Below are 23990 nucleotides of genomic sequence, written 5' to 3' on the forward strand. Positions count from 1 at the left end.
TTTCAACATTAACAAGGTAAAACAAATTGCACAGATGTTACATATAAAATATCAAATAAGGACAATATCTCTATTTTTCATGTGGGAGAATGGAAACCCCAAGATCATCATCATCTGATTGGTCATCTCTTGTCACAACTGCATAGTCTTCAGTATCTTCACTGCAGCTGTCCTCGTTGTCTGATAAAGAAATTACAATATTATGAATAGATGTTTCTCTTACACCTTCTTCTGTGTTTGACCTTGTAATCTCGTTCCACAAATGGTTGATGACGCTTCTCCAATTTTCTGGCATTATTTGTGTGACAGCCTCATTTAGCATCCTCTGTGTGTCTCACAACATAAAGGATTTGTTTTGCAACATCTGCTTTTATTTGAACCTAGATGAGTTCAATTGCTTTGTAATGGCAGTGGTACAGTAAAAGATGTCTAACTTTGTGTCCGTGGTTCTTTGCTATTTATCAATCACATAATGCATCTTCTGTGACTTGTATCATTTCACTAATTCCAGAAGTTCCACTTTCTGGATATTCTGTTCAAAGCCTATTTTACTATCTTTCAACCAGCTGACTATTTCATCTCTCCTTGCAGCAGCTGTTGGTGCCTTATTTAATTGTACAGAATGGTACAGAGAATTTTCCATTACAAAAACACTACCAGAACTGAGATTTGGTAGCAAACCAGTCTTTGAAGTATCTGCATTCATCTCCTCATTATAGTAGGCAGTTTTTGTTTCTGACTAGAGCATCATCATAGCACCAGGAACAGAACCGCTCATAGAGCCAGCATGAACTATAATTAGTTGCCCTCCCTTACCAGTTGGCATACTCATAGTTCCGTGACGCATGTCATGTGTCCATGCGGCAGAATGTGCATGATGCATGTTGACCCATGTTTCGTCAATCCATATTACATTTTCTGGATTCACTGCTAGCAACTCACGCAGGCAACAACATCTCCATGCTACAATGTCTCTGTGTTCCATTAATACTTTTCAAGCGGAGAACTTTTTTTAATGGAAGCCAATTTTTTTCAAAACAGTAGAGAGACTTGTCATTCTGCCTGTGAACAAACCACTGTCTGACAGTGATACCATCAACTTTTTGAGTGTCAGACACTCCTTCCTGCTTTAGTATGCATATATGTGTTGCCTGATAGCACTTTCGGCAAAGTTGTCTGTTTCAGTCACACAACATGGTCTCATCCTTGGGTTTCCAGACGTCAAAATAATAGCTAGCAGCCTCTTTATCATTTGCGACTCTCTTCACTGTTGCTGTAGAGATGTTTTCAATGCCTCTGCCACTCTGTCAACCACTTTTCTCACTGATATGAAAGGCCCACCATTGTCCCTTTCCCTTTCAAAGTAAACATGCAATCTGTATATAAACTCACATGCTTGGGATTTCAGTGTAGCTCCTTTCCCAAAAGCCCTCTTCTCTGCACTACAGGCAGCCATTTTCCACTTATACATACTTCTCCAATTATATATATGGAAAGAAACTCACAGAAACAGTGGAATGCACACGTCAGAAGAAACTAAACAAGACTTAGTTTATCACAAGTTGTGTATCAGTATAGCTGGCAATACAACAGCTAATTTGGGTTTTACTAATTTCAGCAAGAAATAACTAGAACTGAAGTATCTAAAGATACTGAAGTCATTTAACAACTGTTTCCTCTGCCGCAAGTTAGGCCATACTTTAAAAGTTGTATGAAGAAAGGCCAGACTTTCTATTCATTCTGTGAACTGATTCATTCTGTGAAGGCAATCATCACAAATCTGTTTGTGTCCATTAAACCTCTACATCTCCTAGAGTGCAAATGAGTTCTAGTTCAGTGGGTAATGTAAACACAGGATGCCCCAGCTTCACACATCCGCAAAGAGCATGGACCCACAGGTAAGAGAAAACTGGTATGTTTTGTTCTGGATTCTGACAACCAGTCCACTTTGCTGACAGATCTTTGATTTCCAGTTTGAATTTGCAAGTGATTAACACATTGGCCCTTAAGATTGACGCATTTGGGTCCACAGTCACCATATCAGAATCATGCAGAGTCATCTGTCTGAATTTAAGAAGTATATGGAAGAAAGGGCTCATTAGTATCAATGCCTTTGAGAGTTCACATTTGCTCAGCAGCCATCCTTCTGTACCACAAGATGCTTGAATTATGCAGCATGCGTGTAACCTGTCTCTGGCTAATCCCATTGACAGACAGTTGTTTTCATTGATCTATTTATAGGAGCCAATCAATACTGGCAAACTGACCATACTACTATTTCTGTCTCTAACTGATTGTCCTCGAAGTTTGACTAGATACTTAGCATAAATTGAACAGGAATTGCAGTGATTCAGACTGCCATTAACCTTCATGTTGCAAGAGGCAAGGAGCAGGAACCATCAGTGAGCATGAAAGACTCCATGCTTTTGGAAGGGTTCAGTGCATCTTATTTCTTTCAAGATACTGCATTGTAAAAATGTGTACTAAACACAATGAGTTAAGACTTGCTTATGACACTCTGATGTTAGAATACATAAGGCAAGATCATGTTGAGTTAGCTCCTGATGCACATACAGACACCTCTCATCATCCACACCACACAGTAAAAAAAGAGAAGGACAAGGAACTATAAAATAGCGACCTGTTTTTGATGGATCAGCTCAAGAAGAGAGCCCAACATAGCTTAATGACATTTCAGAAACCTTCAACCGGAAGTAATGGTTGCACTACAATGATTCTGCCTATGACATTTTGCCATTATAGCCCATATCACACAAACTTCCCTTCAGCTTGCTCTTCACATGTATGAGCAAGAGCTTGTGAGATTCCTATAGTGCAACACACCTGTCAGTGAAACTTCACAACCAGTTCACACAACGGAGACAGCTGTTTACCGCTTAAAATGTCTTCCTTTCAGTTGTATATGCAGCTTCTTCCTGTTATTGTCCACTCTCAGGAAACTGACAACCACTTACTCCTCTTGGTTGCAGCCTTAATACATAAAAATATGTACACAGATGATGCTACAATTAGAACTGAAGCACAAGACAGACTGGTGGTCTCTACTATGAGCTTATTTCACTGATGCAACAAATATAGTAACAGTAGCAAATCTGCCATGGTTGAGCAAAAAGTGGAAGGCCCAAGAAGAAGTCATAAAAGTGAATGCTGCAGTAGCTTGTGTGTTATGGAACACAACAAACAATATGCTCCCTGTACCTCAAATGGTTGTCACTGGCAAAACACTAGACATGATAGCTACCAAAAGAAATTTGCTTTGAGTTACTGCAAACACCTATGATTCTCTGGGTCTAGTCTCGCCAGTATCCATCACTAAAAAGGTTTTATTCCAAGACACTTGGCTACTATGGTTGTGTTTGGACAAAATCCTGCTTAATCACCATGTCTCGAAATGGTGTATTAGGCTATCGTGACTTCCTAATCTCTATGTATCTATATGCAAGTGGATCTCAACTTGTGAGAACAGAATCTTGCACACTCATAACTTTTGTGATGCTTCTGAGCTAGTATATTGTGCCACCTAATTCGTCAGTTGTGAGGAACACGGGAACACTAATAAAAACCTTATATGCAGTAAAACCAATTTAGTACCTGTCAGGAGAGTAACAGTCTCAGGTATTGAATTACAAGCTACATTGTTGGGAATGATATTGTTGCTTTATTAATACAATGTTACCAACTGTGGCATTGACAGAGCAAGTCTTTGGACTGACTACTCCATAATCCTAACATTGATATGGGCAGACCCCAGCATTTTGAATCTCATTTTCCTATGTGCAGCTTTGTGGGGAGCCAGGTTGGAAAGAATGGTTGGTTCAGTAAAATGGTGCCTTTGTAAATTACTCGGGTGAAGCAGTCTTGGTGAAGAGAGACTTCCGATTTTTCTTGTAAGCATCAAAGCCATGCTCAGCTCTACACCTGTCTTCCAGACTTACGATGATGTGCTTGTGCCAGCTCACTTTCTGGTGTGGATGAGACTTACGACTTGATTGAGTGGGATCGAGCCTTGAAAGCCAATTGACTTAATATAAGAATTCAACCTGTAGCAGAAATTAACAGAAGACTTCTGGAATCAGTGCAGCAAAGATTACTTGCTCTTACTCATGTGTTTTCATCAAGTTCAGAATGTTGGTAGAAGTGCGGAGATTAGAATCGGTGACATCGTCCTTCTTCAAGAAGGTGCCTGGCTCAAACATATGTAGAAAGTGGTGAAGATAAAGGATTTCAGAACTGGCCAGGATGGATTTTATTGGACTGTTATTCTTATTACTCTGTAGCAAAGAGAGATTACCAGACTAAGCCAACTGGTTATAACATTGGAAGTTGTCCAGGGTTGGAAATGGTGCAGTAGAACTGTATATTATAATACAACGAGTATCCAGTAAATAAGCAACACATTTTTTCTGAAAGCAAAAGAAACTCAATGACAACTGTCTGCTTGGAATGCACCTCTGTTACAGAATTTTGAAGGCTGTGTATAGCACCACCACATATCAGAACTTCATGACACTGTAAGGGCTAAAGTGGGAATATTCCACAAATCCCCACAACAGATTCTGCACTTTTGATTTGAAATTGGCTGAGAAAAGGAAAGTGTTGCATTACTTATTGAATGCTCCTTATATCTTTGCATGACTCTTTTTCTCTTTGGTAGAATTGTACCCAGCTGTCACCAGCAACTGCCTCAGCTGTTCCTGTTGATGATGCAGGATCCACTTGATTAGTTTTGAGAGTATTTATGATCGTGTAGACACAATGTGAAGGCAAGGGCACTGTGGGAGTGGCAAATGAATATTCTGTGGTGTGGCTGCAGTATGTTGTAATATGTCAGTTATATTTGTGCTGCTGGCTGTGGAGTTGATTCTGAATCCAATGCCACTGGAGTCATTCAACTTCTGTGAAGAACAGCCTTGTGTAGCTGTAATTGTAGTGGGACTCACCCTCATTGCTATCGTTTGGTACCAACCCACATGGTGGCACCAGTATAATACTGATGATGAGATGACATCTTGTTTTTCATCTACAGAGGCGCTAGGTGTAGAAGGGTTGGTGATTCTTGGCTGTGGAGCCCCTCCAGACTCCTCTCATGGATCAGGGTGGCCCTTTGTATGTTAAAAATTATTTTTAATGTCTTCAGGTGATTTTAAACAGATGACAATCTTCATCTTACCTTGAAAGCCTGGTAGATTTGTTCAACTCATCCATTAGACTGTTGATGAAAGGCAGCTCTAAGCACATGTCAGATTGTATGATGATTGCGAAAGTCAGAGAAGACTGATGAAATAAATTTTTGTTCATTGTCAGGCAGGCCATTGATTGTAAATGTTTGGTTGTAGGCTGGATAGATGTTTCTTTAGTTACCAAGTAATACATGAGACTGGTCCAATTAAGATTAATATGGCTTTATTGATGAATATCTAACAATAATGGAAAACCACGTAACAAGACACAGTACACTGATGTGAACAAGACACTGGCAGGACATAAAAGAACTCAGTTAGCACTACTCCACACATATATGTGTGTGTGTCACTGGCAGACAGCATGGCAGAGCCTTCACTGTGCTTGTGCCTCCTGCAGGCAGCCTCCAGTGTCCAGCCCACACTGATACAGTTGACGACTGATGCAGAAACCCCTCCCCACACACACACACACACACACACACACACACACACCAACACCAGACTTGATGCACTTGCACTCACACGCACTAGCTGCAGGATACAGTGATCTCTCCCTTGTGCAAAGGTGATGGACAACACACCAGCAGCCCAATGAAAGGCACATGCATTCGACCCAGAATGGTGCCGAAGGGGTGGGGGCCGTGGGCCATGGGCCATATGGGCAGGGCAACACAGTATAGGACCAAAATGCATGGTGATGTCGGCGTGCCCGAGGGAGGTGGGCCTGCGAAGTGCCCAATGACAGCACTGGACAGCTGGAGAGAAGGGTGCCATCGCCATCTCTGTGTCATCATCAGCAGACAGATGCCAGTGTGGAAGAGATGGGGATGGATCCACTGGCAACAATGGGTGATGAAATAATGATGAGGGGGCTGGAGGAAGGTGGCTTGACTGGCAGCAAGTGGGGGCACAGCCAATCAAAGTGGCAAACTACCAGCCATCGGCTGTACAGACATCTCACAGACAGCATCCTCAGTGGCAGATAACCTTGGCCGGTATCCACTGGGGCTAGTGACCAAACCCTTGCACCAACATTGGCAATCCCGCTGTGAATTGACCAGATGAACCTGACTGCAGCAGGTGTGCTGCAGCCTTCATATGGTGGAGGAGTGTGCACGGCTACCAGCTGTGAATCAACTCAGCCTGGTTCCACTTCCCCATAGGCGTGAAGTGAATGGTGCTCAGAAAACAGAGAAAGGCATCAGCTGGCAAATAACGCACAATAAACTTTTTAATTTGGGGCTTGACCATATGTTCTAGTTGTTTCATAGTAAAGCCTTCTGGTGCACTTTCTCATTTGGCGCTAAGGGGGTAATTCCATCACACAACACAGAGTCTGCATAAGAGTAGATATGGGCCTCAGTAAGGAATTGGCTGCCTAGACCCTGTGTGGCTACTGTGGTTTCAGGTGGCACCAGTAGAATTCAACTTGCATTGCTATGACATGCATTCATTTGCAATAGTAGTTGGACAATAAACTGCACATATGATCAAAAGTAAGAGGTGCCAGTTCTTGTGAAGGGGCCAGCTGACACAGTAATTCATACATTTTAGGTGGAATCTGCAAAAGGGAGGGGCTTTGCACAAAAATCAAGGCTGTCACATCGAAAGCCAAAAAATGCTGATGTACATAAGGTAAAATAACTTAATTGCCTGTAAAACAATTTCAAATTAAAAAATGACAAGAGTACTGAAGTATAACTTGAAGAGGTAATTGCATATGGAAGGTGAAACAGAAATAGAGCAAAAGGTAGAACTGGCAATTGTAACTAGAAATACATAAGGTAAATTGTATAACAGCACTGTGAAGAATTTCTCTTACTTAGGGAAGATGCACAAATTGCAGAACAGCAGCATACATGGAGTGTACAATCACAATAAAACAAATAAATATAGGGAACAATGTTGTTGTTGTTGTGGTCTTCAGTCCTGAGACAGGTTTGATGCAGCTCTCCATGCTACTCTATCCTGTGCAAGCTGCTTCATCTCCCAGTACGTACTGCAGCCTACATCCTTCTGAATCTGCTTAGTGTATTCATCTCTTGGTCTCCCTCTATGATTTTTACCCTCCACACTGCCCTCCAATGCTAAATTTGTGATCCCTTGATGCCTCAGAACATGTCCTACCAACCGGTCCCTTCTTCTAGTCACGTTGTGCCACAAACTCCTCTTCTCCCCAATCCTATTCAATACCTCCTCATTAGTTATGAGACCTACCCGTCTAATCTTCAGCATTCTTCTGTTTCACCACATTTCGAAGCTTCTATTCTCTCCTTGTCCAAACTATTTATCATCCATGTTTCACTTCCATACATGGCTACACTCCATACAAATACTTTCAGAAATGACATCCTGACACTTAAATCTATACTCGATATTAACAAATTTCTCTTCTTCAGAAACGCTTTCCTTGCCATTGCCAGTCTACATTTTATATCCTCTCTACTTCGACCATCATCAGTTGTTTTGCTCCCCAAATAGCAAAACCCCTTTACTACTTCAAGTGTCTCATTTTCTAATCTAGTTCCCTCGGCATCACCCGAGTTAACTCAACTACATTCCATTATCCGCCTTTTGCTTTTGTTGATGTTCATCTTATGCCCTCTTTTCAAGACACTGTCCATCCCATTCATCTGCTCTTCCAAGTCCTTTGCTGTCTCTGACAGGATTACAATGTTATCAGTGAACCTCAAAGTTTTTATTTTTTCTCCATGGATTTTAATACCTACTCTGAATTTTTTCTTTTGTTTCCTTTAATGCTTGCTCAATATACAGATTGAATAACATCAGGGAGAGGCTACAACCCTATCTCACTCCCTTTCCAACCACTGCTTCCCTTTAGTGCCTCTCAAGTCTTGTAACTGCCATCTGGTTTCTGTACAAATTGTAAATAGCCTTTTGCTCCCTGTGTTTTACCCCTGTCACCTTCAAAATTTAAAAGAGAGTATTCCAGTCAACATTGTCAAAAGCTTTCTCTAAGTCTACAAGTGCTAGGAACATAGGTTTACCGTTTCTTAATCTAGCTTCTAAGATAAGTCTTAAGGTCATTGTTGCCTCACGTGTTCCAATATTTCTACGGAATCCAAACTGATCTTCCCTGAGGTCAGCTTCTAACAGTTCTGTACAGAATTCACATTAGTATTTTTTATTAAACTGATAGTTCGGTAATATTCACATCTGTCAACACCTGATTTCTTTGGGATTGAAAGTATTATATTCTTCTTGAAGTTTGAGGGTATTTCGCCTGTCTCATACATTTTGCTCACCAGGTGGTAGAGTTTTGTCAGGACCAGCTCTCCCAAGGCTGTCAGTAGTTCCAATGGAATGTTGTCTACTCCCGGGGGCCTTGTTTCGACTTAGGTCTTTCAGTGCTCTGTGAAACTCTTCATGCAGTATCATATCTTCCATTTCATCTTCATCTACATCCTCTTCCATTTCCATAATATTGCTCTGAAGTACATTGTTCTTGTATAGAATTTCTATATACTCCTTTCACCTTTCTGCTTCCCCTTCTTTGCTTAGTACTGGGTTTCCATCTGAGCTCGTGATATTCATGCAAGTGGTTCTCTTTTCTCCAAAGGTCTCTTTAATTTTCCTGTAGGCAGTACCTATCTTACCCCTAGTGAGATAAGCCTCTACATCCTTACATTTGTCCTCTAGCCATGCCTGCTTCGCCATTTTGCACTTCCTGTCAATCTCATTTTTGAGACATTTGTATTCCTTTTTGCCTGCTTCATTTACTGCATTTTTATATTTTCTCCTTTCATCAATTAAATTCATTATTTCTTCTGTTACCCAAGGATTTATGCTAGCCCTCGTCTTTTTACCTACTTGATCCTCTGGTGCCTTCACTACTTCATCCCTCAAAGCTACCCATTCTTCTTCTACTGTAATTCTTTCCCCAATTCTTGTCAATTGTTTCCTTATGCTCTCCCTGAAGTTCTGTACAACCTCTGGTTTAGTCAGTTTATCCAGGTCCCATCTCCTTAAATTCCCACCTTTTTGCCATTTCTTCAGTTTTAATCTACAGTTCATAACCAATAGATTGTGGTCAGAGTCCACCTTTGCCCCAGGAAATATCTTACAAATTAAAACCTGGTTCCTAAATCTCTGTCTTACCATTATATAATCTATCTGAAACCTGTCAGTATCTCCAGGCTTCTTCCATGTATACAACCTTCTTTCCTTCTTTTGTGATTCTTGAACCAAGTGTTAGCTATGATTAAGTTATGCTCTGTGGAAAATTCTAACAGGCGGCTTCCTCTTTTATTTCTTCCCCCCCCAATCCATATTCACCAACTTCTCTTCCTTTTCCTACTATCGAATTCCAGTATTCGAATAGGGAACGATATAGGAATAATATGAGTCAGAAAATATGGGAAGAATTGGAGAAATATGGCTATTAAATGAAGTTTAGAAGAGGGGAATTATTGACCTGTGTTTGATCATTTAATATTAAATTAGGGCTGTGGGGTGGATGTTTACTAATTTCTGGGGCTTCTAACAGATTGTTTTTGGATTTTGTTTTATAAGTGGTGGACTGTGGGATCGTAGCTTTGGCCCACACCCAGTACACGCTCAGCCAATGTGAAGTCAGAATTCTGCAACCTCCAACTGTGTTCATGTTCAACTATGCCTTAGACCAATTGACCAATGTAAAACTTATTACTATAAGGACAAGTGATTTTTTATACCCCATAATTGGCTATAACTGGCTCTTGTCTTTGCTACTAAAAATGCTCTGGGTTGTGGTGTTCCTTGCAAAGTAGAAATGTGGTTGTTGCAGAATTTCAGTGTTTAGGCCACAGTCTGTGATACTTGTCCAAGATATGGGATAATATGCCACTTCCTGCAAAATTTGGAAGGAACGACAGAGGGGATACAATTTTCAATTTTATTATGTCCAACTCTGTTCACATAGCTTTTTAATAATATCCATTTGTAGCTTTTTAAAATAGATATAATATTTTCTTCCTTGTATTCTGTAATATTTGCTGGACATGCAGTACAAGAATAAGCTTTGCATGGGATTATAAAAATATACACTCCTGGAAATGGAAAAAAGAACACATTGACACCGGTGTGTCAGACCCACCATACTTGCTCCGGACACTGCGAGAGGGCTGTACAAGCAATGATCACACGCACGGCACAGCGGACACCCCAGGAACCGCGGTGTTGGCCGTCGAATGGTGCTAGCTGCGCAGCATTTGTGCACCGCCGCCGTCAGTGTCAGCCAGTTTTCGTGGCATACGGAGCTCCATCGCAGTCTTTAACACTGGTAGCATGCCGCGACAGCATGGACGTGAACCGTATGTGCAGTTGACGGACTTTGAGCTAGGGCGTATAGTGGGCATGCGGGAGGCCGGGTGGATGTACCGCCGAATTGCTCAACACGTGGGGCGTGAGGTCTCCACAGTACATCGATGTTGTCGCCAGTGGTCGGCGGAAGGTGCACGTGCCCGTCAACCTGGGACCGGACCGCAGCAACGCATGGATGCACGCCAAGACCGTAGGATCCTACGCAGTGCTGTAGGGGACCGCACCGCCACTTCCCAGCAAATTGGGGACACTGTTACTCCTGGGGTATCAGCGAGGACCATTCGCAACCGTCTCCATGAAGCTGGGCTACGGTCCCGCACACCGTTAGGCCGTCTTCCGCTCACGCCCCAACATCGTGCAGCCCGCCTGCAGTGGTGTTGTGACAGGCATGAATGGAGGGACGAATGCAGACGTGTCGTCTTCAGCGATGAGAGTCGCTTCTGCCTTGGTGCCAATAATTGTCGTATGCGTGTTTGGCGCCGTGCAGGTGAGCGCCACAATCAGGACTGCATACGACCGAGGCACACAGGGCCAACACACGGCATCATGGTGTGGGGAGCGATCTCCTACACTGGCCGTACACCTCTGGTGATCATCGAGGGGACACTGAATAGTGCACGGTACATCCAAACCGTCATCGAACCCATCGTTCTACCATTCCTAGACCGGCAAGGGAACTTGCTGTTCCAACAGGACAATGCATGTCCGCATGTATCCCGTGTCACCCAACGTGCTCTAGAAGGTGTAAGTCAACTACCCTGGCCAGCAAGATCTCCGAATCTGTCCCCCATTGAGCATGTTAGGGACTGGATGAAGCGTCTCACGCGGTCTGCACGTCCAGAACAAACGCTGGTCCAACTGAGGCGCCAGGTGGAAATGGCATGGCAAGCCGTTCCACAGGACTACATCCAGCATCTCTACGATCGTCTCCATGGGAGAATAGCAGCCTGCATTGCTGCGAAAGGTGGATATACACTGTACTAGTGCCGACATTGTGCATTCTCTGTTGCCTGTGTCTATGTGCCTGTGGTTCTGTCAGTGTGATCATGTGATGTATCTGACCCCAGGAATGTGTCAATAAAGTTTCCCCTTCCTGGGACAATGAATTCACGGTGTTCTTATTTCAATTTCCAGGAGTGTACATGACAAAAAATACATGTGTGCATACCTTTTACAATAAAAGTTCAATACAGACTGTTCACAAGTATTTTGAGTTTTCAAAAAATGGATAAGTGTTATCAGTTTGAGTTAAATCACAAACTAATACTTGAGAATGACATTAATGTGCAACTAAATTAACATATGAAACAGGATTAGACCCAGCAGGGCCTGGATATGATGATAATGAAAACCCAGAAAATGAGAAGATGCTAGACCAAGAAGATGCAGAGTTTGTCCAGGTCATCCATACGAATGCTGGTGTTCTAGGATATAAATATACCCTGGGAGATGCAGACTTCTTTCCAAATGGAGGTTCAGAGCAACCAGGCTGTGATACTGATGATTATGGTGAGTTTTTGTGCCAGAACATTTTACTTTCTACTTACATTGCAAGTTTTTGATTTTGTTCATTGAAACATTGAGAGAGGGGGAGTTCAAACTCATCTCTGTCCTTTCCTATTTTCCCTGTCTTTTTCCATCCTGGAATTTACACTATTAAAATGGGCAGTTGCTATACTTTCTTAGATTAAGATGCCACTATTACTACTCCACAATATTAAGAGGACAAAAGAATGTAATGTGCATCTGTGAATGACATATTAGACTGATTAGATGGTTAGGATTGAAGTTTTTAAAAATTCCACTCTGATTGTCTACGTCTGTTCAGGTAAAAATAGATATCCATACCATATCACCTAGAGGATCCACTGTAGCATATCATAGACTTTAAAAAGCCAAAGTTATACTTTAATCTCCAAGAAAGATGAAACCCATTATTAGATTTGAATTGCTAGTTCACTATTAGTGAATGTCTCTTTTGGATCTGACATATGCAATTTATAAATTTATCAGCTTTTCACACACTGATGCAGAAAGGTAGTTTAGTATGTTGTTCAGACTATTATTGAGCTAGTAGCAGCACATTATAAACGTATTCCGTTCACAAAATTCAGGTAGAAGTAATCTGCATGGCAAAGCTAATGCAAATAGTTGAACATATTATATGAGACATTTAATCTTTTAAATTGATGGTCCATCACCTATAGATAATTTCTTGCATTACTTTTTTTTATAAGTTGTAAAAATCCCAGTATATATTTATGGCTTTACAATTAAATAAAAGCTTAAAAAATAATATTGGATTGAGAAATTTTAGTACTTTAACTTAAGATTATTTGATTATTAAGGGAAAGGGAAAAAAGAAGATATGGTAGATCATAAGATTTTGTCACCAATACCATTCCAAATGCAAGGAGCTCTACAGTACACATCAAGCTTGCACCTGTGTGTGGTATACTGATTTCTAATCCCAGTGCTTGATTGTAGGGAAACATCTCAAAATTAATGTAAGGTTGCTGCCCTAACTCTGTCTTCTATCCTATTCTCTGCTAATTATCATTTTACTCTAATATAAACTAAATTTTTATATTATTCTGTGTGTGTGTTTAGTGTATTTCATTGATATACAATCTAGTCATACTACTTCCGCACTATAGCTATTACAGTTTGTTTGTTCTTCTTCTGCCTCTCCTGGATTAGGCCAAGGCCTGTTCTGATCTCACCATTTCTCCTTCAGTTTTCCCACACTTCTCTTACCCCATTGTTTATAATATGTTGCTAGTTAGGAAGTCTTTGTGATGACATGCAAAATTCATGTTCTCGTCATTTTTATTTGTACTGGATTGCCTCTTGTGTTACTGGTTGCATCCCTAATACTTCTTGTATCACCTCATTTCTAATTTTGTCTTTCGTAGTGCAGCCTTTCACAGAGCTTAGAAATTTCATTTGTGATGTTTTTAGTTTATTTCTCAGTGACAAACTTCCTATCCATTTTAATAAACTGGGACCTGCCATGACTTTATAAAATTTTAAATGTCTCTCTGTTCTTGTTTTTCTCTTAAGTGTTCTTATTTTGCAACATACATGTTGGTAAGTATTAGCTTTTGCTATGTATCCATATCTTGATCATATGCTATGTCACATCCTAAGTACTTGAAATGGGCTAGCTGTTCTATTGGTTTATTATTGAAGATTAATTTTCTTTGCACTGGGTGAACACCTAAAAAGACCATGCTTTTAGTTTCATTTATAGATATAATCATATTGTAACTTGCACTTATCTGGTTACTGGCTTAACACACCTGTTTAGTGCACTCCATAGTGTGGTTATAGCTGGTTATTCTTTATAGATGTTTCATCTTGGTGTCTCCTGATGTGGGAGGTGTTAGTTATCAATCTGTCAGAGTTGTGTGCCCATTCTGCTTCCATTGCATTGCTCGTTCATTATAAACTGTGATTGTTAGAGTCAATGTTTTCAGTTTGTTCTTTCAGATACCTGTCATGGTTTATGTTCATCTCAGATAATTGCCTGTCTAGTCTATCTGTGCAGTCTTATTTCAATGTATTCAGCATATAGTATATGTGATGTATTGTCAGTGGCACTGGTAGGTCTTACCTATAGTCTGGCTCGGTCATGGAATTGGAGATGTCATCATGTGTGAAATTTGTTTTTTGGGACCACACGTACAGCATGCAGTGTAGAAGTATAAGCTCAGGAGTTCCTGGTTCCTCACAGGAACATTCTATTCACTGACTGTGGTGCATTTGATGATGGTGTGTTGGAATTGGGTTGTGTTCTCGTGAATAGTGCACCATACCATTGTATTGTATTGTATTGTATGTTAACCGGGAGCGTAGAAACGATGGAGAGGCTCCGTCCCTGCCACTGCTGCAGTGGTCCACAACCACACGATGACTACTGCGGTCCACTTCACTCCTCCGCTGCCCCACACCAAACCACTCTTTCAGGATTATTGTGCGGTTTGGCCTCTGGTGGAACACTCCCCTCCTCCCCCCCCCCCCCCACCTCCCTCAGAAATGTCTCACTCCAGACCCTATGTTTGCGTGGTAGAGTAATGGTGATGTACATGTACATGGAGAACTTGTTTGTGCAGCAATTGCCGACATAGTGTAGCTGAGGCGGAATAAGGGGAACTAACCTGCATTTGCTGCGGCAGATGGAAAACCACCTAAAAACCATCCACAGACTGGACGGCTCACCAGACCTCAACATAAGTCCACCAGGCGGATTTGTGCAGGGGACCAGGCACTCCTTCCCAACCCAGAAAGCCGTGCATTAGACCACATGGCTAACTGGGCAGGCACACCATACCATGACTGAGGTCTGCTTGAGTCACGTATTTACTTGGCACTGTTTTAGTTGGCATTTTCCCCCATAATTTCCATTACTTTGTGTAGTCAGCCACTCCTCAGTCAGTATGCCATAACTCGCTGAAGGATTGTTAGGTAAGTTGGGTATATTCCGAGCACCATGCACAGTGCTTCCACTAACTTGGTGCTGAAAGCCCTGATAGTCTCAGCAGAACACTTCTTTGACCTTGCCTAATCACTGTGAGACAGAGATTGTGTACCCATGTGCCAAAAGCAAATCATAGTATTGATTCAAAAAGTGGAGTGGGAATATGTGAGTGATTGTATTTAAAATTTTTTGATTGGAAAGTCAGTGGTGATAACAAATGTTAATTTTTTTTAATAATAATAAAACAGTCCCAGCCACATAAAGATGTCTATTTATTTACTGGTGACCAGTTTTGACCACTGTTCTGGTCATCATTGGACTGTTTACTCCTTGGGAGTCTGCTGAAGCTGGGAAGGAGCAGAAAAAAAATGTCACTCTTGGAGGGATATAACCACCAGTGGGTATGTCTCCTAAAATGGTACCTGCTCCTTGCCAGATTCATCAGGCTCCCATGGAATAAGAGGTCTGATGATAACCAGAACAGTGACTGAAACAGGTCACCACTAAATAAATAAACATCTTTATGTGTTTGGGGTGGTTTTATTTTAAGAAAAATTTTAATGTAGATGATTGTGTTGATGTGTGCGATTCTGTGTATGAGTTTTTCTGCCTTATCAATTACCTGTTTTCTGTGTTGGTTAAACTTCAGTTGATTGTCAGCGTGTGGATCTAAGTATGTGTTTTCTGTGATTATTGGTGGGCTGTTTTATAATCGTCTTTTTCTGTTGTTTTCCTTTCAATCATATATGTAGTCTCTCTTGTCCAGAGCCACAGTGAGCTTGTTGTTCAGGCACCACTTGCCCATCATGTGTGAAATAGCTGTGGCTTTGGCTTCAGTTCTCTACTTGAATTTTCTGACAACACAACCAACAAATTATCAGTGTGTGTGAAAATCCCATCAGTCTGTGTGTTCCCATCCATTTCTTTTAGGAAGGTCTCAGTGAAATGATCCCGAAAGATGGGCCCGCAGACTGAAACCTGCGGGCACCCTTTTCTAATTCTTTTCATCACTTTCAGTTTACCCACCGACCATCCAACTACTCTATCATTACAGTAGTCTAGTGGGCTATTGTATGGCATTGCTCATACTTGCAATTCTCATACCCATATGAACATTTGGGCTGTCAGAATTTATCAAAGGCCCCTGTGATGTCTACAGATATGGATACTAAATTCTTGCAGTTGATGTTGTGTGCCTAATTTGAGTGCCTGGTTAATTGCAGCATCAATTAAATCATTTCTACAGAACTCATATGGTGCAGTGAGCTCCAGGAGTCATCCAAGATCCTCCAATTAGCTATACAGAAGCCGCTTTTTGATCTTAGGCAAGGTATTGATCAAGAAAATCAGTTGATACAGCTTTGGATTTGTTGAGTCTTTGTCTTCTGACTTCTTGATGGTTCCTGTGTTTGCTAATTTTTAGGTTTCAGGAACTCTTCTCACTCTTAGTGCTTCATTTATAACCACAGTTCATAATGGGGTACTCTATGGTGCTACTTGTTTAAGGTCCCAGAGTGAATGCCAACCGGACCTGGCACTTTTCAGCTTTTAATTTTGCTATGGCTAGCACTACCTCATCCTGTGTTAATAGGCAGCTGACAGACTCGACTGTGTATTCTGTCTGTATTTAAGCTCTCAAATTGGTGTAGTGTGGATAATATGTGTTGTGATTGTCATCAGGAAGGAGTCTGTAAAACTGTTCTCCATCCCTGAAGGTTCCGTCATCTTGCCTAAGTATGGCTAGCATAAATACTGTTTTTACCATCTTGGTCAATAGTTTGTATGGGCTCTCTACAAGTTGTCACTTATCTCTGTTCAAAAATATTTATCCCAATTGCATTTCTTTGCAGTATCGGGTCCTTATATTGTTGCTTCACCTCCTTAAACTGTTCCAGTCATATTGGTCATTCTCTAGCAGTTACTACCCTCTGGTATTGAGTGTGTCTGGTTCTCAAATCCCTTTTGAGTCTGCTAAGTTTATTTGATCAGGATATTTTCCTTTTACTTTTATCTATTACTGTTGGGATTTCTTTATCATATACATCTTGTAAGATCTGTCAGTCTATGTATCTTATAGTCAGTGCTGCCTTCAATCTGTGAAAGGTCATGTGTAGCTACAAAGTCCTGTAATTTTTGCCAGTCTGCTTTACTGAACAGAAGCAGCTTATTGTGTGTCTTGTGTTGTCTGTGCGGCAATGATTATGACATTATGATGGCTGTGTGTAGCACCATTACATACCTGTCACGATGTGATGAGTTTGATAGATCTTATATTTGCTACTGTAATGCCAGAGTTTGATTTTACTCCTAACCTGTTGTATGTGTGGGGTTGACCCTCCTTGTTAACCATGTACAGGTTTTACTCTTTTTTCCCCTTAAAGTAGCATCCTTGTGTATCTTTTCAAGATGAGAGCCATAGTATTGAATAAATGTTGATATCTGCAATGATGATTAACTTTTTACATCATGTGTATCATGCAATTCTCTCTACCCATTCTCCAAATGAATGGAACTCATCAGAAAGTTGAGGATAAATTGATGAAATTACCCATACATTGTTCCCCTTACATGTTTCTTCCATAACTATGTGATAAGAGCATGGTTATGAGATGTTTATCACACTCCACTGCCTGTTGACTAATATGACTGAAGCTTTGGGATTTGTGCCCACTGTAATCACTGTTGTATTTATGAGGCCAGTTATTTATCCATTCCTTGTGTATGACTCCTGCCAGTACACTATGTCCACACATTTCTCATCCACAATCTTTTCCAGCTCCACATTCATAACAGTACTTTACTTTTAGTTGGAACAGAGGCACCTGTAATTTTATAAGATGTTATTTAAAAAAATAGTCTGTGGCTTTTGTTCTTACTTAGGATATCTTACAGAATTCTATAAAAAAAGGTATTTATGTTATCATCACAGAGTTTGCACATTATGAATGTGTCATAGCAGGCAAGAAATTCACATACACTGAGATATGGAGATAGAAATTCAAGCCATGTTTGGGCAAGCCATTGTTTGGGCAAGGCAGTATCAAGAGTAAGGATAAATTTATAATTGGGGCCTTCTTTGGGTCATCTGATTCACACCAAAAGTAACTGTAAACTGTAGAAGGAGTATTAATACACCAACATAAACATTTCGTGATCATATTGTTATCATTGGAGGAGAGTTTAATAATCCACTAATCAGTTGGGTTAGTTTAAATTTTGTGAGTGTGAGTGTGGGTTGACATGGTATCCTGATTAACAATACTACATTTTTTCTCAGGAAACTACATGGTACAGGTATTTTGGATGCATGTGCTTGATGATTAAATGTAGCATTGGAAAGATGTGGTAGAATGTAAATATACACATGTTCAGAAAAAAAGCATAACAACTTGAATGTGTAGAAATAGGATGTTCATATTCACAGGGCATGTGCACTAATATGTTCTGCAGAAGTGATTAGCATTTCAGTCACCTCAGTTCACCATGTGCCCTGTTGCCTAGTAGGCACAGGGTCCACCATGAGCCCTGATAACTTGTTCCATGCGTGATAGTATTGACACGTATAAGGCACGAATGGCATCCTGTGGTATAGCCATCCATTCTGCATTCACCAGGTTCCAGGTTCCAAAGTTCATCTGTGGCAGTTGACATTGGGTCACAGTGCTGCACTCATTGTTTCACTATATCTCTCACATTTTCAATTGGTGACAGGTCTGGTGATTTGGCAGGCCAGGACAAAAGGCTGACATACTGTGACACCCAGAAGGCATGTGTCCATGCAGCAATATGTGATTATGCACTGTCTCACTGAAAAATGGTCTTTGGGATGTAGTGCAGAGAGGATATAGCTATGGGTCGCAGGATGTCATTCGCGTACGTCACGCTGGTTACAGTGTCCTGAACATGCACCAGCTGTAATTTGTAGTTGTACCCAAAAGCACCCCACACCATAAGGCCTTGAGTTGATGCTGTATGTCTTGTGTGAATGCAGTCACTGTGATTCTGCTCCCCTATCTGTGGAGAATCAAAATGTGACAATTATTTTCAAACAAACAACCTGAATTCGTCCAGAAATATTATCTGATGCCATTCCTGTCCCCAGTGACCTAGTTTCAAACACCATCCGTGTCTAGCATGTTTCTGCACATCCATCAAAGGTAGTCAGAGAAATGGATGACACCCAGGTAACCTGTGTCATAATAAACAGTGATGGACTGTGATCCCTGATAATGTATGATGTGTTACACTGTTCCACTGCTGTGTCAAAGCCGAGGAGGATGCAGATCTGACCTGCAGTACCATTTGGATGAGGTGTCGATCATGTCGGGGATTGGTCTGGGTGGTGTGACCTGACCCATCTCGTCATGTTCTATGGCCTTCCATGACCCATTGCACTGTCAAAACATTTTGCCTCACATGAGCAGCAATTTCCTGGAAGGATGCATCACTTTGTCTCATGCCAATACTGCAGCTTTGTTCAAACTCAATGATTCAAAGCACGCATACATCTGCAAGGCTTCCTGCACATCTGCTCAAGTCACACTGATCCATTACCTTCTGCTTATAGTGACAATGAGAGCTGCAGGAACATATTACCAATAGGTGGGTTGTGCCGTTGTATGATGTTGACCTTGAACCCGCAGGCTGACATGGTTCAAATGCTAATCATTTTGGCAGAACATACTAATGAACATGTCTTATGACTATGAAAGTCTTGTCTCTAGTCATTCAAGGCATCCTGTTTTTTTTTCTCTGAATATGAGCCTGAATAAGGATGAAGGTAACAACATACTAAACAGTTGAGGGGTTGAGTCCTCAACATGCATATAAACAAGACTTAAAACTTTAGTAGCTTTGAAACAAATAACTTTATGAGCCAGAGCTCACATGTACTACCCTTCTTCCTTCCCGCCCCCTCCCCTCACCTCCCCCACCCCACCCCACCCCTCTCCACACACGAACCAGTACAGATACCATGTGCGTGCTAAATACACTGTGCCAAGACAGCAGTTCTGTAGCTTGGCTTGGGTGAGGGTTTGTGTTACATGGTTTGGGTGAAGGGAGAAAGGAAGGATGATAGTGAGAGGGTGGTTGAGAACTGTGATGACTGGGAGGGTGGCATCATCTGCAAGAGACAGCGATACAGGAGGGAGAGGCAGTAGGTGCACAGGGTACAAATGCAGCATGAACACCAGCATCAATTAATTCATGTGGCATATGATGATGATGACATGATGACGTCAAAGTGTGTTGTGAGAGAGAGTGAAAGAACAGGGGAGGGAGATAGTGTGGGGCAAGGATGGAGGTAGGTGTGAGGTAGCAGTTTATCAGAGATTGAGGCCAGGCAAATTACGGGAACAAAGGAGTGATACATCTACAGCTCCCATCTGTGTAGTTTAGAGAAGCTGGTGTTGGGGGAAGGATCCATGTGGCACAAGTTGTGAAACAGCCATTGAAACTGAGCTTCTTGCACTCAATGGCATGTTCTGCCACCAGAAGTTCATCTCTGGTCTTGGCCATACTGTGGTAGTGGCCACTCGCTTACATGGACAACTGGTTGGTGGCTATGCACATATAAGATTACATGCAGAAGTTCCAACAGAGCAGGTATGTGGCATGACTGCTTCTACTATAGGTTCTGCCTCTGATGGAATAAAATAAGCCTATGACAGCACTGGAGGAAGATGTGCTGGGGGGAAATATCAGACAGGACTTGCACCTGGGTCTTTTACAGGAATGACAATTGGTCGGGGGTGGATGTAACATAAAGAGGGACCAGGGTATTGTGTAGATGGGGTGGGCTTCAAAATATCTCTTTGGAAGAGGTAGGAAGGATTGTGAGCAGCATGCTACTCATGTCTGGGCATCGTCACCAGCTATTTGAATTGAGTAAGTCGTTTGTGCCAACCGAATGGGTATACAGTGCTACTGGTCATGGGAAGGAGCCTTGTGATGGTGTAGGAGGCCTGCTGAAGCACCATGTTACAAAACATAATCGTTCCAGACCAAATACAGCTGTGATTCAGAATGCCAAGGATCCACAGACCTCATTCTTTGTCCAAAGACAGAATGGAAGAATTCCATGATCATAAAAAAGAAGAATGGTCCAAACAAACTACTTCTGTGAAAGGAACTCAGAAGACATATTTTGAACTCAAAGTGATGGGCAAACTTATATTGCACATGCTTTAAAGAGCAAGAAAGAAGAAATTTCGTTTGTTCGGCCAACACCTCAGAAACAGCAGGATAATATTCAGATACACAACCTGAGAAGGATGATGTTTGTGGTGTGTGTGTGTATGTATGACTGTGACTGGTGGATTGCAGAGATTATAGACACCAGTTATGAGTTAAACGAAATTGTAGTGAACTTTATGCTACCACATGGACAAGCTGCTGGATATAGGTTTCCAGCTGAAGGCCAGCAACAGTGCCATCAGTGCTCTCTTCCTGTTCATAATGTTTTGAAGACTGTAATTGCTCCAGTTCCTATAGGTTCAACAGGAAGGCATCACTCTATATCAAAGGAAGATACTGAAGCAGTGGAAAACATTTTTAGTTAATTGACTTGCTTATTTCAGTACAAAACAGAGTGCACAGAAGTTGTATAAATTGAAACCTTTAATTCTTTGGATCATTCACATACATTTTGAAACCATTTAAAAAAACTAAAATTATGTTAAATAAGGCTCGGTATTGATTTTTGTAGCTTGTTATGTGATAATGTGGTAATAAAACGGGTTTTTATGTATGGTAAAAATTTCAATTGTTTGTAACACCTGTTCAACCTAAAAGTGGAAGCTCTCCTTTTCAGGGAATGTAGAGCTATATTGTACTAATCAACAGAAAAAAAATCAAAATTTTATGGACTGGTATTTTGAAAAAAAACCTATTTTCCATAAATTATAAAGAAGTTCAAAGCACTGTAGTAAAAGAACTTTGACAGATAAGTCCAAGTGGAGGGTTTCTTTGTAATCATAAAGCAATTATCCTTCAAATAATAATAATAAAAAAATATCTAAAGCTGTTCTAGAGTTACAGCATTTTAAATTTGTTTCCAAATTCACATCTTCAAAGTGGTATGCGCAATGTCATCTTTGGAGGGCTGTATCTTGGAGCAGAATTTTTAGGAGAAAACAACAAAAAATACTTTTCCTTACTTAGTCCTTCATTTTAACCTATGCTAAATTCTATAATATTCGAGACTATGAAGCTAAGGTTTTTTCCTAGCCTGTCTGAATTGATATGGACTATGCCAATAGGTGATGGGTAAACACTAGGAGAATATTGGAGATAAAACTGGGCAATTGTGAAATGTGAAACAGACATGGGAAATGGGCAGACAAAAGTGTTAGATGGCTTTAAAGGGAACTTTGGACAACAATTTCATGGTTTTGGGAAGTGAAAATGCTTGAATAAATTATACTGTGGGCTGTAGGATTGTTCTGGGACATGAGTACATTCATTTTTATGTTAGTGAGCATTGCATATGGGAAGAAGTAACTAATATGAAATCATACAATGGTAAATCCAGGATGAAATGTAACAACATTATGAGAAGGAAAGTTGCTATTCACTATATAGTGGAGATACTGAGTTGCAGATAGGCACAAAACAAGACTCTCAAATCTTATGTTTTTTTGTTGTACCTATGTGACTCAGCATTTCCCCTATACACTGAGTAGCAACTTTCCTTCTCACAATATTGTAATATGAAATTGTGATAGTTTTGCTCTGTATCCTTGCTTCCTTTCTCCTCTCACGCACTCCGCTTGATACATCCCCTCTTCCCAGTCAAACTGTAGGACTTAGGACCTGTCACACCACATTGTATTCAACTGGCCCCATGTGTGTGTGTGTGTGTGTGTGTGTGTGTGTGTGTGTGTGTGTGTGTATGTGGGCACCAGGTAGACATCCTGATGTGTGTGTGTGTGTGGGGGGGGGGGGGGGGGGGGGGGGGAATATTTGGGTAGATGGGTGGCACACAGTGCCACCTATACTATTCAATGAGATGTTACCTTAGTCCTAAATTATTTGTTGTTTAAGCTAGATAATGTGGTAGCTGATGGTTATCTCAAAGAGGAGCTCAAAACGTATTCCTCTGGTAAGGAGTATGTAGAATCAATCTGTCAATCTTTATTCACCATTGACCATATATAGAATGGAGTAGGCTTCATTTGCCTCATATAAATAATTACAAACATATGTAAAATAGAGGAAAGGCAACCACTCACATATAGCTGCCTGATGTCTCTCTCTCTTTCTCTCTCTCTCTCTCTCTCTCTCTCTCTCTCAAGCCAAAGTAAACACATTCACACTTACAACCGTGCAATAGCCATAATGAGACTGATTATTGCTTACTTATCATTGAGAGCAGTTTCCTGGGTAGATAGAGGTGGGGAGAGGGCAGGGAAGGATGTACGAGGTAAGGAGGGGGTAGTGGGATAGTGTGATGCAGGTCTTTTGACAGATGACAAAAAGACCAAAGGGGTTCAGAGGGTAGAGTGTACGAGAGATACAGTGAGGGTGTGAGGTGGGGGGAGGAGAAGGGGAAGGTGGAGATGAAGGTCACAGAAAAGAGAGAAAGCAAACGGGGGAGGAAAATGGGGAAATGGAGAGAGAGAGAGAGAGAGAGAGAGAGAGAGAGAGAGAGAGAGAGAGAGGGAGGGAGGGAGGGAGCGATGGAGAGGGAGAGAATACCTGCATTGGGAGTGATTGGAGGGGGGGGGGGGGATGTTGGAGGAAGAGTGGTAGGAAAAGACAGGACATGATCAGTATGGGGAAGAATAGGTAAGGCGAGGCAGTGGGAAACAGGTAAGCAGAGGTTTAGGTCAGGAGAGGTAGCGGGGGGAGGGGGGCTGCAAGAGCACAGGATATGCTGAAGAGACAATGCCCACCTGTGTAGTTTAGAGAAACACATGCTGGAAGGGAGTATCCAAATGGCTAGTGCAGTGAAGCAGCTGTTGGAGTCATTTGTGTTGTGG

General features: G+C 41.3%; 1 protein-coding gene across 4 annotated transcripts in view; it reads left to right on the plus strand.

Moving 5' to 3' along the window:
* Positions 1-23990, plus strand: part of LOC126355780 (phospholipase A1-like) — a 141104-nt gene that overhangs the window by 103297 nt on the left and 13817 nt on the right. For all 4 annotated transcript variants that reach the window (XM_050006187.1, XM_050006186.1, XM_050006188.1 and 1 more), the window contains one exon: positions 11838-12035. In XM_050006187.1, coding sequence (XP_049862144.1) covers positions 11838-12035 — 198 coding nt within the window. The remainder of the gene's footprint in view (positions 1-11837; positions 12036-23990) is intronic.

This window comes from Schistocerca gregaria, chromosome 3, assembly GCF_023897955.1.
Source record: "Schistocerca gregaria isolate iqSchGreg1 chromosome 3, iqSchGreg1.2, whole genome shotgun sequence".
NCBI lineage: Eukaryota > Metazoa > Arthropoda > Insecta > Orthoptera > Acrididae > Schistocerca > Schistocerca gregaria.